The sequence below is a fragment of the Lonchura striata genome, chromosome 5 (genome assembly GCF_050655825.1).
Source record: "Lonchura striata isolate lonStrDom1 chromosome 5, ASM5065582v1, whole genome shotgun sequence".
NCBI classification, from domain to species: domain Eukaryota; kingdom Metazoa; phylum Chordata; class Aves; order Passeriformes; family Estrildidae; genus Lonchura; species Lonchura striata.
This window is the reverse complement of record NC_140707.1, coordinates 48930812-48946929: the sequence shown is the minus strand read 5'-3', so window position 1 is coordinate 48946929 and position 16118 is coordinate 48930812. Positions and strand designations below refer to the sequence as shown.

Genomic DNA, 16118 nt, shown 5'->3' with positions numbered 1-16118 from the left:
TAGGGCTTGTGAGTGAGAAGCAACCTATGTGGATTCCCTCTCTTAAAGAGGATGTCGCTATAAGCTTTTTTTTTGCTAAAAACATCTCACATGCTTCTGTGCCTTGTCTTAAGTAGAGTCATTATTCATAATTTTGTTTTGGTTTCTGCTGTGTGATAACTGTGCAGAAATACATCTCTCTGTAGTTGCCCTTGAGAGGTCATTCCAGACCATACATTTTTTGTTTTCCTATACTACACAGCTTTCTTCTTTTTCTTACTAAAAAAACACAGGTTAAACAAAACAAACAAGAAGAAAAGAAAAACTCAAAACAAAACCAAAAAAAGCCCAAAAAAACCAAACAGATAAAAAAAAGAAAAAAAAAAAGAGCAGTCTGGTATAGGATAAGAATGTGTACAGTTGTTTGAATATATGCTTAAAAAGCATTTTGAATCATCTGAGCAACATGAGGAGAGTTTGTGTTAACCTTCAGTGACAGAGTTTCAGAGAAAGCCTCCATTGCTAAATGTGAGTTGCAAAGTCAAGTCCAGCTTTAGAATTAATAGATATCATACAAATTATGCCAAATTTATGTGCCCCTGTTTGATTGCTAGTAATAATTAATGTGTTGGACTAGAGCTCACTTTTTCCAAGGAGAGGCCCTTTAATGATTGTAATTGTGTCAATTTGGATTATTAATGAGCTCAATCTGGATAAGGAAATACATTGCAAATATTCCTTACTTCAGGTTTTTTTTTTTGTTTTTTTTTTGTTTTTTTACATCTAGCTGTTTTTGAGAGCTCCTCATATGAGCTTTATTTACTTCCATTTAAATTTCAAATCTGAATTAGTTCCATCTTAATATTACTATAGGATTTTCTCTCAATTTCCAAAGTTCTCTGAGCCCATCATCCAATTTTTTTTTGCTTTTGCATTTTGTGTAAAATTATGTTCTCCTTATTTCATGTTCCTGAATGTTGCAAAATTATTTGGAAACCTACCTCCCTATTATTAATGTTTTGAAATGTATGACTTTGAGTATCTTATCTGGTAGGAGCAGCAAAGGAAAAGTTACATGTAGTATCAGACTACAACCTGTGTATGCCCATTTTTCCAGAAAAGAAAATTACATTACTTTAATAGTACCAACATGGTTGAAAAAGTTTGAGTATCCCTCAGAGTTAGTGCTGGCTGACCTTTGGAACTCATGTTTGCTTTGGTAACTTAATTTATTCCATCCAGCTTTAAATTTTTTTGAAAGAACACATCTACAGTCATCTGGTGATAGCAGAATAAAAGTGAATATATTTGCAATTTTACTTTTGCAGGAGTTGGGCATGAATTCCCAAAGTCTTCTGTTGATAAGTCCTTTTCTAGAGGCTGGAGCCGTGACCAGCCTGGACAGGCACCCATGAGGCAGCGCAGTGCTACAACCACCGGCTCTCCAGGAACAGAAAAGGCAAGGAGCATAGTACGGCAGAAAACAGTGGGTAAGTATGTGTATGAGCTGATAAAAGTGACATTTGAAAAACGGTAAGGAATTAATAACTGACTTCTCTAGCAATGTGAATAGCTTCTTTCCACAAAGGTGTCTATAATGATTTACACATTAGTTAAAGCATAAATTATGCAGCCTTATGTGCTTTGAGGGTAGCCGAATAGATTGTGTTTACTAGAATTACAGTTACTGCAAATGAAAGTAATGCAGTTGCTATATTAATTCTTAATTAATTTAATCACATGCTTGGAAAATAATACTATGTATATGAAGGAAAAAAAGCTGGAGTCATTTGAGCTATGGTGCTGATAGGTGGGTAAGAGAAGATTTCTTAAGTGTGTGTTTTCATATACTGCACAAGGTGGGTTGAGTATTTTCATACAGTACAAAGGAAAGTAGGGAAAAATATGTGTAAGTCTGCATAGTTTGTAAAATGTACTGTCTTTTACTATACCCTGAATATTGCGATAATGAAAGATTGACAGATGTGTGGAATTTTCCATTTCTGAAGTCACCTATTTCTGAGCTTTATTACTTGCAGATACTCTTTGCTGTGTTATAAATGAGTTATACTGAACAATGCTGTAGGTGAACTCCTCACAAGGCTCGTCTGTGTTCATATGATTTTCTTAGACTATGTTAATGGGAACTGAACTACAAATTTCTTTACTCTGTTGTCTCATCATCAAGATGAGTACTATCAGTACATCAGTACTATCGCTTACATGAAGAAAAGTTAAGCTGGTTATAATTTTGTATTTAAAGAAGAACCTTTTAATGAATATCTCTTACTTTTTTGCTGTCTTTATAGTAGTAATGGCTTTGATCATTGTGTTTTGTGGCTTCACTGATACTTCTTGGAAGTAGGTACATTCTGACAGTTTTAAAAATTTGGGATGCATATCAGCAGTTGAATATATAATTGTGCTAGCTTTTCAGAAATTAACATTTTCTTTCTTTTCCAAAAATATTTGAAGTTAATTTTTTAAGTCACAGAGGTTATTTAGAAAAAGTGTCTGCTTGACTATTCCTCAAAATTATCCATTTAAAATTTTTTTCTATCCTAAGGCTCTTACGTGGGAGAATTAATTGTCTGTAAGGCATACAGAAATGAGAGAAAATGAAGTCCCTACTCCAAAATTTCCTGTCATTTTTTGCACATTCAAATGCTACACAGCTTTTCCTGTATCTCATGCTGACAGCACCTAGTTTTCCTCATGGATCACAGATACTTAAAATATAATTTCTGCTTCTCTGTAGTCTGTGATTAAGTGTAATGGTGATTTTCTTTTAAATCTTAATCGTCTTAACAAGATAAAGCTCATGGTGAAATTTCTCCCTTCACAAATTGTTAATATTTCAGCTATTCTGTCAGAAGGTTATGTTGTTTGGTCAATTTATTAATGCTTTTGTTTTGCTGCAATTTGAAAGATGGCTATTTGTATGATGTTAGCCTTGAAATGACTGGAATTTATCCTAATCAAGCTATATATTGACCTCGTTAGCAGCAAAGTAATCTGATTTTAGTTTCACTGCACTTTAGCTTCCATGGTTTTGTTCCTTTCCTCCAATTATCTTACATATTTGATATTATTAAACCAAGTTTGCATTACTGCAACCAGTTAAAATTTCAACTCTATTCGTGTTGCAGAATACCAACTGTGGACAAGTATCCCAGCATTGCTAGAATGATTTTAAAAGATGATAAATCCAAAAAGAGTTGCCGGAACCAGAATCCCAAACTCCTCAGTTTTTTTAGATATTAATGAGGAAAATGTTACCAAATGTTACATATATCGTAACTGCCTGAAAATAGTTGTTTGTTACTGTCTCTCTGGTCTGCCAAGAGAGATGTTCATCTACTTCTTAATCTGTGCCATAAATTCAGGGTCAAATAATAAAAAAATAATCACAATAAATAAAATCTAGAACACTTTGCTGGTCAGATCTTCTTCAGTTTATCATTAGGTTTGCAAGCTAAGTCTGGAATTGAGTCAGACCTTAAATATGTTCCATGATATGTGATTTGTATTGCATTCTTGTTGATTGTGAGTAATATATACTCTTAATCTCTGAGTAGGGGGGATGTGCATGTTGAATATTTACGGTAAGAAAAAGCTGGAGTTTCTTTTTCATCTATTTTATGTTGTACACATTTTTGTGTACATCTTTGCACCTCTTTTTTGGGCCATCATCATGCCAGCACACATTTATTGCTGCACCAAATATGTGTGTGTGCCTGTTACTCAAATAAAAATCAATGCTGTTTTGATATGCAATGTGTACATTTTTAGCTTGAACTTATTTAAAATTATTTTTGGAAAGGGTCTTTAAGCATAGTATGCATATAGGTTGAAAAATCTGTAAGGTTAGATACAGGAGTTTTGGCTTAGGCAGCAGGTTCTAGTCCTATAAAAATATCATGTCAGAAAGAATTTACTTAACTGTTTTTCTGCTTTTTTGTAGACAATAGTGGAAGGTTATAAACTATTAAATATCTACATGTTCTGATATTGTCTGCCTCCACCTAACTATTTAATTGAATGCAATATGGTGGAAAAAAATCCTGTCAAATTAAAAGGAACACTTTAAGTTAAAATTTGTAATCAACACAGAATCCAATATTAAAAGCTTGATTTGTTTAGAATAATTTAGCCTGGAAAAGATCCTTAATATTTACTGTATGTTTTTTATTTTTTCTCTTGCCTACATTCATTGTAGGATTCTCAGTGGTGAATGTAATGCATCTAACTATAATTATATCCTGAATTTTGTTATTGTATCTCTTAATCAAACTGATACTAAAGCCTTACACATAGTCATCTTTTTTAAAGAAATAGTTTCTGTTGTACAAAGCTTACTAGAGCATTGCTTCAGTCTTAAAAGCTCTGTCTTTCAAACTGTTTTTTCAAACTAAATTTAAGACTCAACTTAAGTTGTGCTGCATTTGTCAAATGTATTTTCTGCTCAATGTGACCTACCCAGGTTATCTGCCTGTTGTTATTGGCAGCAATTCTTTAACCTGGTTTCAAAGTGTGATGTGCTCAACTTTCACTGCACTGCAGTCATGTACATTTGATTCCCATGCAGATCAGGAGCACTAAGGTCCTAAGTCTATATTCCACGTTGTTTTGAAAATATAGATGTAGAGAGAAAAGTTCAGACTGATTAAGTATTGTACTGAAAATATTTATGCTAGATACTCTGAATTTTCCTTAAAGATTTTTTTTCTGCAATAATTTAAAAACAAGTTATTAAATTTACAACAATATGAAAGTAAGTTACTTGAAGCAATGGATATTACTTTTTTAAGAACTTCCAGAGTACTTTGAGGTTGAATGCTGTATCAGTTCTTCTGTGTCTTACTCTGAAAAAGAAAAGCAAATGTCAAAGATTCTTAGATACATTTTGTATTCTGTAGGACTGTTGGCAGAATGTGAGATATGAAAAGGTGAATAAACATCAGGTTGGCAGAATTTATCCAGTATCAATTAAAAGCCAGACCCTATAAAAAAATGTAATGCTTTTCATTGTTAAAACATTTCACTTCAGTCATTTCATTTTTAATGTGGAACTACAGCAAGCTTTATTGCAAATTTCTCCACACAAAACCGATCATTTTCTCCTTATGATTTTGAATCTCTTTTGGAGAACTTGAGTTCAAGAGTATGAGTATATGTATAATACAGAGATGCATTTTCAGGATAAAATCTAAGGAAGCTAGAAAAATACAAATGTAGTACAAGTTACTTTTTCTGTTAAAAACAATCAAATTCAGAGTGCTTGTGGAGTAACTTTAACTTTGATTTTTCAACCCCTGATGCAGTGGGAAAAATGTGTTAATTAGCTTCTTGATTTCAAATGCAAAATCTCTGTAATTGTCATAATAAAGGCATTGTTGCTGCTTTACATAAAAGTTGAAAACTCAGAATGTCTTATGTGTCCACTGATTTTTTTCTTTCTTACAGCTCTGCCAATATCTGCCGTGCTGAAATGTTTTAATTTTTGAACTTTCTTCCTTTTTATCTTTGTTTTCTCTGTTGCTGCTTTTTCTGTGACACAAGCCTTTCATTATAGTCACTCTTCTTTTTTCCTTCCCCACTTCTTTCTTTTCCTTTTTAAAGCCATGAGAAGCCGATCCATTGGTGAATGTGCTCTGCCATCGGCCTATATACGCAGTGCTAAAAGTGCTCCTGTTCTGATCCATACTTCCAAACCCTTCTTGCCTGATATTGTTCTCACTCCCCTTTCTGATGAGCTTTCAGGTAGTGCCACCTCTGCTAATTTCTGCACCCCCTTTATCACTTTTTTAAACCTTCTGCTTTCAAATTCTGCTAAACCATTAAATTTTTCAAAGTAAAAACACTTTGGGGATGGTGGGAGAGGGGAAGAGATTAAGAATTAATATTTTGAGTTTTGTAAGATACCATGCTACTTTACAATTCATTCTGGAACTGTTAGAAGTTAGTGCTGTGCCAATGTTGACTATCATAAAAGAGAAAATTTGAGAATTCTTTTTGCTTTTCCAATTTATTGGTAAGCAGCAATACGGTATCTGTCTACCAGAGAGTACAACTAATCTAAAATTTTTATTTTTGATGAGTGAGGGAGGGAAAGGAAGAATTTAATTTTACTTTAATTTGCCATTTACATCTTTCTGTGTAAATTTTTTTAATTCAGTGTCACAGATGTTGTGTGAACAACCATGATGATACACTTTAGCTCCCATGAAAACATAATATGGTATCATATAATATCCTTTAGAGTATGCTTGTTTTTCATTACTATATAAAAACATGAAAAAATCTGTAGTGTGGAATTCTCAAGTGTGATGTTTTGGTGTTATTTTCCAAATGATCAATTTTTTAGGATTGTGATTTTCGTCAACATTTTGTTTGGTCATGCAGGATGGTTGGCTACAAGTTGGACAGTAGCTTACTTTGGATACTTGTCTTTGAACAAATAGATTCAAGAATTAGCACAGACTTTTAAAATACATGTTTTCAGATAATGTAATTTTTCCAGATATTACATAGATATAAATTTGTAATGTGTTAAGGCTGACAATCATGTTATGCCTTTGTATTAATGAGTGGAAAAAAAAAATGAAAGCACAGTGGGAGGACTATATATAGTCAAAATGGCATAAAAATATAAGGACTTTATGACAATAATATTTTTATGATTTTTTTTCTTTTCTGTCTCTTTTTCCCATCTTTGTTACCCAAGAAACACCAAGAACTGTATCTTCATAATCGTATTTTGTCATGTGTCACATGTCACAAAATTCTTGTTGTGAAACAAAAACTTGATGCCTTAGTATTCAGCCTGAAAACATTATTGAAAAATCAGGAAAGTTCAACTAACCCACTCTAAAGAGACCAGACTTTCACAATGAACAATTACAAAGTATTTGAATACAATTCTTGACACCATAAACAAAATTTAATAAAATACAAATTATATGTAATAAATAATAAAAGTATGCATGCAAAGAGTATCTCTTCTGATACAAATCATTATAACTTAAAAGATAGAGATTTAATAGGAATGATACATAATCAACCTATTAGAAAATGTGCCCTACCTGGCCATAGCTTTGTTGGATGTAGTCAGTGCTTAATGAAGACCTTAAGAACGCCTGCAGGAGGGTTATGAGCTTTCATAGTGAAATATTATTTCATCACATAATCACTGATACTTAATTACCCTTTCTTAAAACAAAGCAAAAGTGCTTTTGTGAAAAGTTCTGGCTTGCATATAACTTCTAATGTGTCCCAGACCTGCTGGCTCTCTTGCTATTATTCTTTATGTTGACACTCATCCAATTCAAAAACTGCATGACCAATGTAATTATAAAAGTAAAGTGACGTTACAGACCTTCGCACTTCTGGCTTAGAAAAAGTCCTAAGCCCTTCCTGGCTTTGATGTTTTCTCAAACAAATGAGTGTTGCAGCGGCTTCATGATGTGCCCAAGAATCTTGAACATTGCCAGAAAACGAAAAAGCTCTAGTGAAAAAAAGCAAGCTATTAGAGTGTTGATGGGGAAGTATTAGAGAAAGGGAAACACTGTCCACTGGATCAGAGTGCACTTTGCTCTTTTAATTTTCTGCATTTTTAATTGTGCTCTCTTTCTTCCTCCCTTTTTATTTAAACATAAAGCTTTATCATTTTCCTTGCCTTTTCTTCTTACATTAAGAATATTATTTTCTGAAAGCCTTCTGTTTCCAGATGCACAGCATGTAATTTGGGAAGGAATCAAATTATTTCTATCATAAGTGTGTTCTAGGTAATGAATGATGTTTTGCTAGTTGTGACAGCTGTTCATCATATTACAGGATTATATTAATATCCCTGTTATCCAAAATTACTTTACAATCCAGCACAGCTTGAGGGAGAGGACATTTCAAATTATTCTAGAATAATAGACTGCCTAATATGAAGTTTTTGGAAGTAGTCTTCAGCTTCTTTTTAGCTGTGAAACTCATCATTGGAAGGTAGACCCACTGGTGAATCTGGACAGGTAGTCTAACAGAAAGTGTTCAATGACCAAACTTTTACCTTATGTACTGTATATTAATTTTCAAATGTAAGGCAGAAAACCTGATTATACTTTGTGAGACACAATTTAATGAACAATCACTAGGCTGATAAAATATATTACAGAAATTCAATATTGACATCCAGCCATCTAGCATTATAGATGATATGTGGAAATCAGGTGCCCTGGGTTTCCACAAGGATGCTTTTCCTAGGATTGTAATTACTTCTTGTAGTTTTGGTTATGCTGTATTTCCATGTGCAGAATATTTGCAGTTTTTCAAGTAGTATCTAGAAAGTGGAAATGATTTATGCTTTAAGATCTTCAGTTAATAAAGTGATTTGATATAGTATATCTGTTGCAAATCCTCAATATTTCTAGAAAGAATTTTCCTTTAGCCTGTCAGAATAATGGGAAATCCAGTTTTACACATTTACAAGATAACTAGTGAAATGACCATTCATTCTGTAACCCTTGAGGATTTTCAGATACAAGACCTGAAATAAAGTGTCAATGAGATGTAGGGAGGATTCCTAGAAGCACTAGGAAAACTAATTAATTACGGGTGGGAGATTTTTCCTTATCTACTAGGACTAAAAGAGTCAAGAATTAATGTGAAAGGGAGATGCATATTATGCCTTTACAACCTTACTCCCAAATCATTAAGTAATCATTAGGATGAAATATAAAGAAATCATCGTTGTAAGGTCAGTATGACTGTAATTATTCACAGGAACTCACAGAATGCCTGTGTTCTCTTAAAAAAAACCCCAACTATTGAAAGTTCAGAAGCAAAGCATGTTATTTTTTCTCCACTTCCCAAACAGTCTTTGCATTATGAAATATAAACCTGCCCCAATGCAGGGATCTCCTATTAGCACTCATGCTGTCTTGTCAGAATGTGTCTCTCCATGAGTTTGTATTTTAGCATATCTATCTCACACTCGATGCTGAAAAGCTGCCTTCTCTTTCTGCCTTCTCTTAGCAAAAGGAGAGGCAAGGTTGATTTAGAACAGTAGTGATTGTGTGAGGTTGCCCAGATGTACCATTACAATCTTTTCCTTACTGTACCATGTGAGGAATCAGGGCAGTGTTTCTCCTAAGGGTGCTCAGGGTCATATACAGAGGGTCAGCCTGCTGGCACACAAACTCCTTGGGAGTTTTGGGTGTTCTCTGACTGTACACCTGGGTGTAAGGGTGATCTCTGATTGTGAAGGAGCAGTTCATTTGGGTTTTTAAATATTGTCTGTGTTTTCAGTGCTGGTATCGCAATAGCATTTTTCATTTCCTCAGTTTCTTCCTGTTCTACAAAAAAGAAATCTCTATTGGTGCAAACACATGTTTGTTTGAAGATGTGTACTTGTATGTGCTTGTCATGAATATGTGAGCACCTAAAATTAATTCTGGATCAACATTGAAATGAATCTAGCTGAATTTATTTCAATGTGTGGAGCTGCTTTGTGTGCATTGTGATTCTCTGTCCAATTATTTTTAACATCCTAGAAGGTCATGATCACTGCATGCATGCACAGCATGGGATTTCTAGGCTGCTGCTTCAGATGAAGTTGAGTTTATAATAGATTTGGAATATGCATACTGAGGGCTTAAGATGAGATCACTGTATCATAGTTGCATGTATTAATCTCATATATGTAATTGTGAATACTTTTGACTGAATCCTGTGGTCCCTTCTTTACAGCTGTAAGAAATGGCTTGAGACTACATTAGCATAACCTCTGTTAATCTCTAAGTCAATAGGGAGTTTGAAATAACAGTTCCAACTACAGAGAGACGTGATTAATTTCAGAGGATGTTAATTCATATAGTTAGTAATAAGGTGAACAAGAACAATGATGGGAAATTTGTTTCTTATCAAAGCTGAAGAGAAAAGGAATAATAGATTGTGTTGTATTCAATGATTTTTCAGTTCATGTTTATTTTCTGAGATAGCTTGGATGTCTGTTCTCTTTTTCCAGTATAGATCTCTCAATTTCCTGTCTAATACCTTTTTTACAGTTCAGTAAACTTTGTATGAGGTCAAACTGTTACTCTCAATTTTTAACTTCTTTGAAAAATTGAGCATGGATATAGCACTTTTTATCTTTTTGGAAGACATGTTTAGTTAAGTATAGACATAACTCATTCATCTGTTTTATATGCTTTGTTCAGAAGGAGAATACGAGAAGATGCAGCTCCATCTCTAACATTCTCAGAAAAGTATAAGCAGCTCAAAACAGATTTTAAGGGGACATCAGATTATCAATATTCAATATTACTGAAATATATATAGATAAATTAAGTAATAATTTTAAATATTTAGTGATATTTATATATAATATTTAGTAATAATAGAAATACTTTAAAATGTTATTACACACATAAGTTACTTTATTTTAGCTGTAATACATCAAATTTAGGGTAGGGAAATGGGCTTAAATGTTGTTCTGATATTAAGTAAATTCACCATTGCAGTCCTGAAGTTAAATCATCTAGATAAAACAACAAGGTAAGTCTGTTTATTGTGGCAAATAACTCTTGCTGGTGTTCATTTAAGCTATTTACTGTTATTCCTGGATTTGAAAGCATGTCTACAACTTTTTAAGTAGTAGGTAATAAAAGATTAATCTAGGGAATAAAGGATTCTATCAAAAAGAAACCAACAGAAAATGGAGTTAACTGATTTTACCTTGCTGTTTTAGTGCTTATCTCATAAAAGGACTGGAAAGGATAGCAGTTAGTTTACTCGTCTGCAAAGGACATTTAGTCTTGCCTACAGTGGTAATTTGATAGTATACAGTAGTATTCCTATGTTATAGAAATAACATAGTAGGAAATCTGAAGAGATGCATGAAGGTTCTTTATTTTTGTGGATGATGTGAAATGAGCTGAAGATACTTCTGTACAATTCCCAGGTGATCCATGTTGGAACTGCAGGTTTCATTACAGTTAACTATGATTTTTACTGACACTAACATATTAAGAGTCTCAGCAGAAACGAGGAATCACTAATTTAAATGGTAATAACAAATTATGAACTTTTCATAAACAAAAGTGGGATTACTCTAATGTTAACTGTTGTAAGGCTGCTGGATGTTTTTTGGTATCAGAGTACTTAATTCTGTAATTCTCATAAATGTTACATTTGCCGGAGTAAAACTGGAAGAAGAGGGGGAGGTAAGCCTTCATTAAGTATTTAGTTTCGTATTTTGAAGATGAGAGACAAAACATTCTTCTGGGGGAAAAGGGTATATCTTTAAATTGTCTGTTATGTATAGTCATATTTTTTGTATAGGGCCAGCTCTTCCTTGTCATTTAAAAGCTTTAGTCCTTAGGTGTACACTATATTACATATCCCAAAATACTTATAATCATGTCATAGGAGTATTTCAGAAATCTCAGTAATTTATATATATACAAATATACATATTTTAATTAATGATTTGCCACTTTAACAATCAACCCCAGTTTTCCAAAAAACATCCTTGTTCTCTTTGGAGTTGCCAATTTTTCTAAAGATATAAATTCCACAAAGGGAGTACTGCTATTGAGCTAATTTGTATTCCAATAACCATTTCCTGAACAAGCTAGCTGGAATAATATTGGTTGAATTATTGAACTTATTGGCACAGCTCTAGCTTTAACTGTATTTCCAAATGTTCCATGACCTCACTTTTGTTCTCATGCATGTTAACATTTAAAACTGTGTTCTGGTGGTCTAACTCATTTATATTGCATCCTGTACTGGATATTATGTCTGTGTGTTTTTAACACTCTAGTATTGGAAAAAGTGTTTTTGTTATACCTAAGAACACAAGGTTCTGAATTTTTCTGGCTTTTAAAGTCACATCATTAGGATGTAGTGGTAAATATAGATTGTCTCTGTATATAAATTTTTGTGCATATTACATCTACTTTTTTCCTACAGACATTGACGATGCTCAAATTCTTCCACGTCCACCTCGAGTCAGACATTTTTCTCAGAGTGAGGATGCTCCAAGTGAAGTTTTTGGTGCATTAAATGAAGAACAGCCACTGCCACGAAGCAGCAGCACCTCTGACATCCTGGAACCATTCGCAGTTGAACGAGCCAAAGGTGCAGTTCCTGTCATTGACAGTTCATCCCATCATGCTCCAAGCTTACAGAATTCCACTGAGACCTCTTCAATGCATAGATCCACTGAAAGCCATATCACTGATACAAATAGCAGAGAGTCCTCCTTGGAAGTTGGGGATAGTATTTATGACCATCTTTGTCATTTAATAGGGCCGGTAGAATTTGCAAACACTGCCTTTGAACAAAGCCAATATGTTGACCTTGAAGGTGAAGATGATCTCCTTTCCTCTCTGAGAGAATATCTTATTAAAGAAAAAGAAGAACTTTGCGGTAACTTTGAGATAGATAAATATGAGGCTTCTGCTCATGAAGTTGATACATCAGTAAGTAGGAACAATAGATTACCACTGGATGAATTAGAAAATAGAGATCAGACTGGTCAATGCACGACTAGCAACACTGTTGCAGAAAGAGCCAATAACACAGAGCTGCAACTAGAACAAAAGCCAAGTGGCTTTATAAGCAATACTGCACCTACTCAAGTAGACTTTTTTACAAGAAATCAAGTACTCAATAAAGCCAGACAGTTAGATATTGATAAACAATATGAAAGCATGTTTGATCATGGGTCAAGTAGTCCTAGCAGCAAAGAAGGGAAGAGATATCTGTACAGGCAAGCAGCCACTGAAACTGATGTAGATTTAGTTGTGGAAGCACCGGTAGCTGAAAAGCATAAAAGTGCCCAGTTTAATGAAAAAGTGACCAACTCACGTATTGTCCATGCAAAGAAAATTCTTCCTAAAGCACAAGTTGATCCTCAAATGCCTCAAATCACAGGCACAAGCAAACTGGCGCCAACTAAAAGAAGTATATCTGAAACTGTAACTCATAGGGCCAAAATCATGAAAATAACAGCTAAAAAAAGGAACAGTGTTCATGTTACTTTTAGGCCATCTACAGAATCGGTTCAGTTTTACAATCCTCTTGAGAACAAAGAGGCTGCTTGGAAAGCAAGACTTCGTAAACTTGGTGGCTTCAGCAGTAGCAGTAGTGGTAGCAGCAACAGCAGTACCAGTGCAAGCAGTAGCTCATCAGCTGCCACAGAGCTGGTTAGACCTGGAATATATAGGCATTTAGATGCAGTCAATGCTGCTTCGGCTGGCAGCAGGCAAGTTAAGGAATCTACAGAAACTCAAGCAACTGTGTTGCAGAAAGAAGGTCTTGCTGTTAGTCAGTTCCAATGTCGTAGTGTCTTTAGAGCATCAGGTCAGGAGTCGGCACAACAGCAGGGCTCCCTGGGTGGTGTTTATAAAACTGTTGTACATGCTCTTTCGAAGCCGAAGGCAAATGTTTCCCCACAGAGGCAGAACAGAATGCCAGCAGAGGCTCCACTGAGGGATCTGTACAGTCATGTAATGGGCTATTTTGGAAGGAAAGCTGCAGGTGAGCACTAACAGTGTGCAGAGCGCAAAAGGAGAAAGGCAGCACCAGTTTGGCTTAATGCAACTGAAGCAAGCTCTGATAAGCAATCAAAAGGCTTTGGGATGATCACTGCTTTCCCTGTTTGGTTATGCATGCGCCTATAGCCAGCTGATTTTTCTCCCAGCATAAGTTATGTTTACATACTTTAAATTACTAATTTTTCTTTTCAAGATACTTAGTTGAACCTCTTTTCTGCTGAAGATCATCAGATTAGGGAAGAGGAAGAGACAGTAAATGACCTAATAAAGGATTAAGCCTTGAGACTTTTGAATTTTCATCTACATTGCAGTGCCTTCAGATTAAGCCTACTGAATGATTGGCAATGCATATTTTATCCAAATGTGTTACTCCACTCTGAGTGTAGTTTTTTTGTCAGAAGGACCTGGCTCCCAACCAACTAGGTTGAACTAATTGTATTTCTGGTTCATTTAGTGTGTTTTCTTCTTCCTCCTCATCCTCTTCCTCCTTTTCCTCCTCCAAAACAAAACCATAAAAGAGCCCCTCAAATTTACATTTGGAGGTCATTTTAGATAGTTTTAAAAAACTAGTCTGAAATAGCAATCTGCTATTACTGGAATGATTTCATTACAACAATTCTCTGAGCATAATCACAAGGTTTTGTTTGAGTCTGTTTCAAAACATGTTGTAGGCCTTCCTATATTCATTCATCCAAATGGCTGCAGTTGAATCTTGGCAACATCTTCCATTACTTTCTTTTTTTCTTGGAATCTTGGATGTTTGTGAAGGTCTTGTGATAGTCTTTTGCCTGCTAACTATGAGACCTCTGTGGACTGATCAAAAAAGAAGGCTGCAACTCTAATATACATTAGAGTTCACATAACCGTAAATGAACAGTAAATTAACTTTCAGCAGTAATGCAGGTTTTCTTTTTTTCTCATTGTTATGCTGGCATGATTAACAGAGGATTCTGCAATGCATCTTGCATCAAGATGTTAATGCCACCTGAGGGCAGTGTCTGTAAGCACAGCACCTGAGAACAGTACTGTCACGGGTCTCACAAAAATGATTTGCTGCTCTTCAGAAAGTAGACTCCTGAAAGAGACATATTTAAGAAGCACCAATTTTAGAAGTACCTGTTACTTAAATTCCAACATTTAACAGAAACTCGTTAAAATAAACTGCACTGTGGTCTCATGAGAGATGACACTGAGGGAAAAATGTGCATAAAGAGAACATGAGCTGGAATAACTTGAAGATTTTAAAGGCTAATATCATAAAGTCAGGTGTAAAAGCCACACCTAAATATGAGCAGCATAGTTATATCCAAAAATATAACACTGATAACAGAATGAACTTCATTAATTGTTCATAACCATTGATCATCTAGAGTTAGAACTTTCATTCCATGTGCTAGCATGTAATTTTATTATATAACATTTTCTTTGCACTATTAATACTAACTGTATACAGTGCCACATTGCCATTTGTCATTAGTGTCTATTACAATCTAGTTTACTTTTTCCACTACATTGCTTTTCATTAGGAATGCAATGAAGAAGGAGCCTGAAGGAATCACATAATTTTTTTAGAATTTACTTGTGATACGGAGGAAGAATATATGCTTTATCCTTAAAACAAGCATTAACAACTTTGAGTAGTGCTTACCTATAAGCTTCCTGCTCTTAAAGGTGGAATTGGAAATCAACTAACACCTGCTAAGTGGGAAGAAGAAGCCATACTAATTTTCAAAGTAGAATCTGCTTTAAAAGAGGGACATTCTTAAAATGCATGTTTGGCAATTTTGATTTTTAAATTTCTTTTAATTAGCAGGTTTTTTTCATTTGTTACATTTTGTTTTGAAAATGTCTTGATGCCTTCTTTACTATAAATGGTTGTTCATTTGCTTTTAGCAAATAGAGAGGACATGAGTCAAAAGCTGCACCCTATTGATAGTGATATTGGCAGTAGCAATACAAATGTCCCTGACCTCATGGACGAATTTATAGCTGAGAGACTCCGCAGTGGTAATGCACTGGTAAGCCTTTAAACTTGCTACATTTCCATACTTAAGTCTCCATATATGTGTGAACTTGTCAATGGCATGATAAATCAGTTCACTAAAAATATTTCTGTGGCTTTTATGAATCAGAATTAAGAATATTGCTTAATTATTCCATGCCTTTGGCATAGATTCTTGCCATTTTATATAATTTGTATTTTCATATCTATTGAATCTTCATCATTGAAGCAATGCAGAAGTTACTGTCACATGAATAGTCTCATTGAATTAAACAGCCCTAATTGAACCTGCAAAGATGCCTGCCTGTACATAGACACTTTCAGAATACTAGTTTAAATATAAATTTGCAGTCCTGGGCATGGTATGTAATTGAGTAACATGCTGTAGTACAGTACTGTTCCCTACAGGTATAGTCAATGCAACTGACTACAAAACTACTCAAATATATTGATTATTTTTTATTTTTTTAATTTCACTTCCAAGTGTTGAATAATTTCTTGTAAATCAATTCTAATCAAATCAACTTTCTGTTTGCTTTCTTCCTACACTTTTCCAAAAGCATCATGTTATTTGGAATGGCATT

The 16118-nt window shown here is 34.4% G+C and overlaps 1 protein-coding gene across 12 annotated transcripts in view; it reads left to right on the top strand.

Moving 5' to 3' along the window:
• Nucleotides 1-16118, top strand: part of RALGAPA1 (Ral GTPase activating protein catalytic subunit alpha 1) — a 130973-nt gene that overhangs the window by 33552 nt on the left and 81303 nt on the right. For 6 of the 12 annotated variants that reach the window (XM_085580494.1, XM_021542696.4, XM_021542697.4 and 3 more), the window contains exons 16-19: nt 1308-1469; nt 5602-5742; nt 11944-13515; nt 15426-15550. In XM_085580494.1, the coding sequence (XP_085436620.1) occupies nt 1308-1469; nt 5602-5742; nt 11944-13515; nt 15426-15550 (2000 nt within the window). The remainder of the gene's footprint in view (nt 1-1307; nt 1470-5601; nt 5743-11943; nt 13516-15425; nt 15551-16118) is intronic. The other 6 variants (XM_021542705.4, XM_021542703.4, XM_085580495.1 and 3 more) reach the window with 3 other exon arrangements.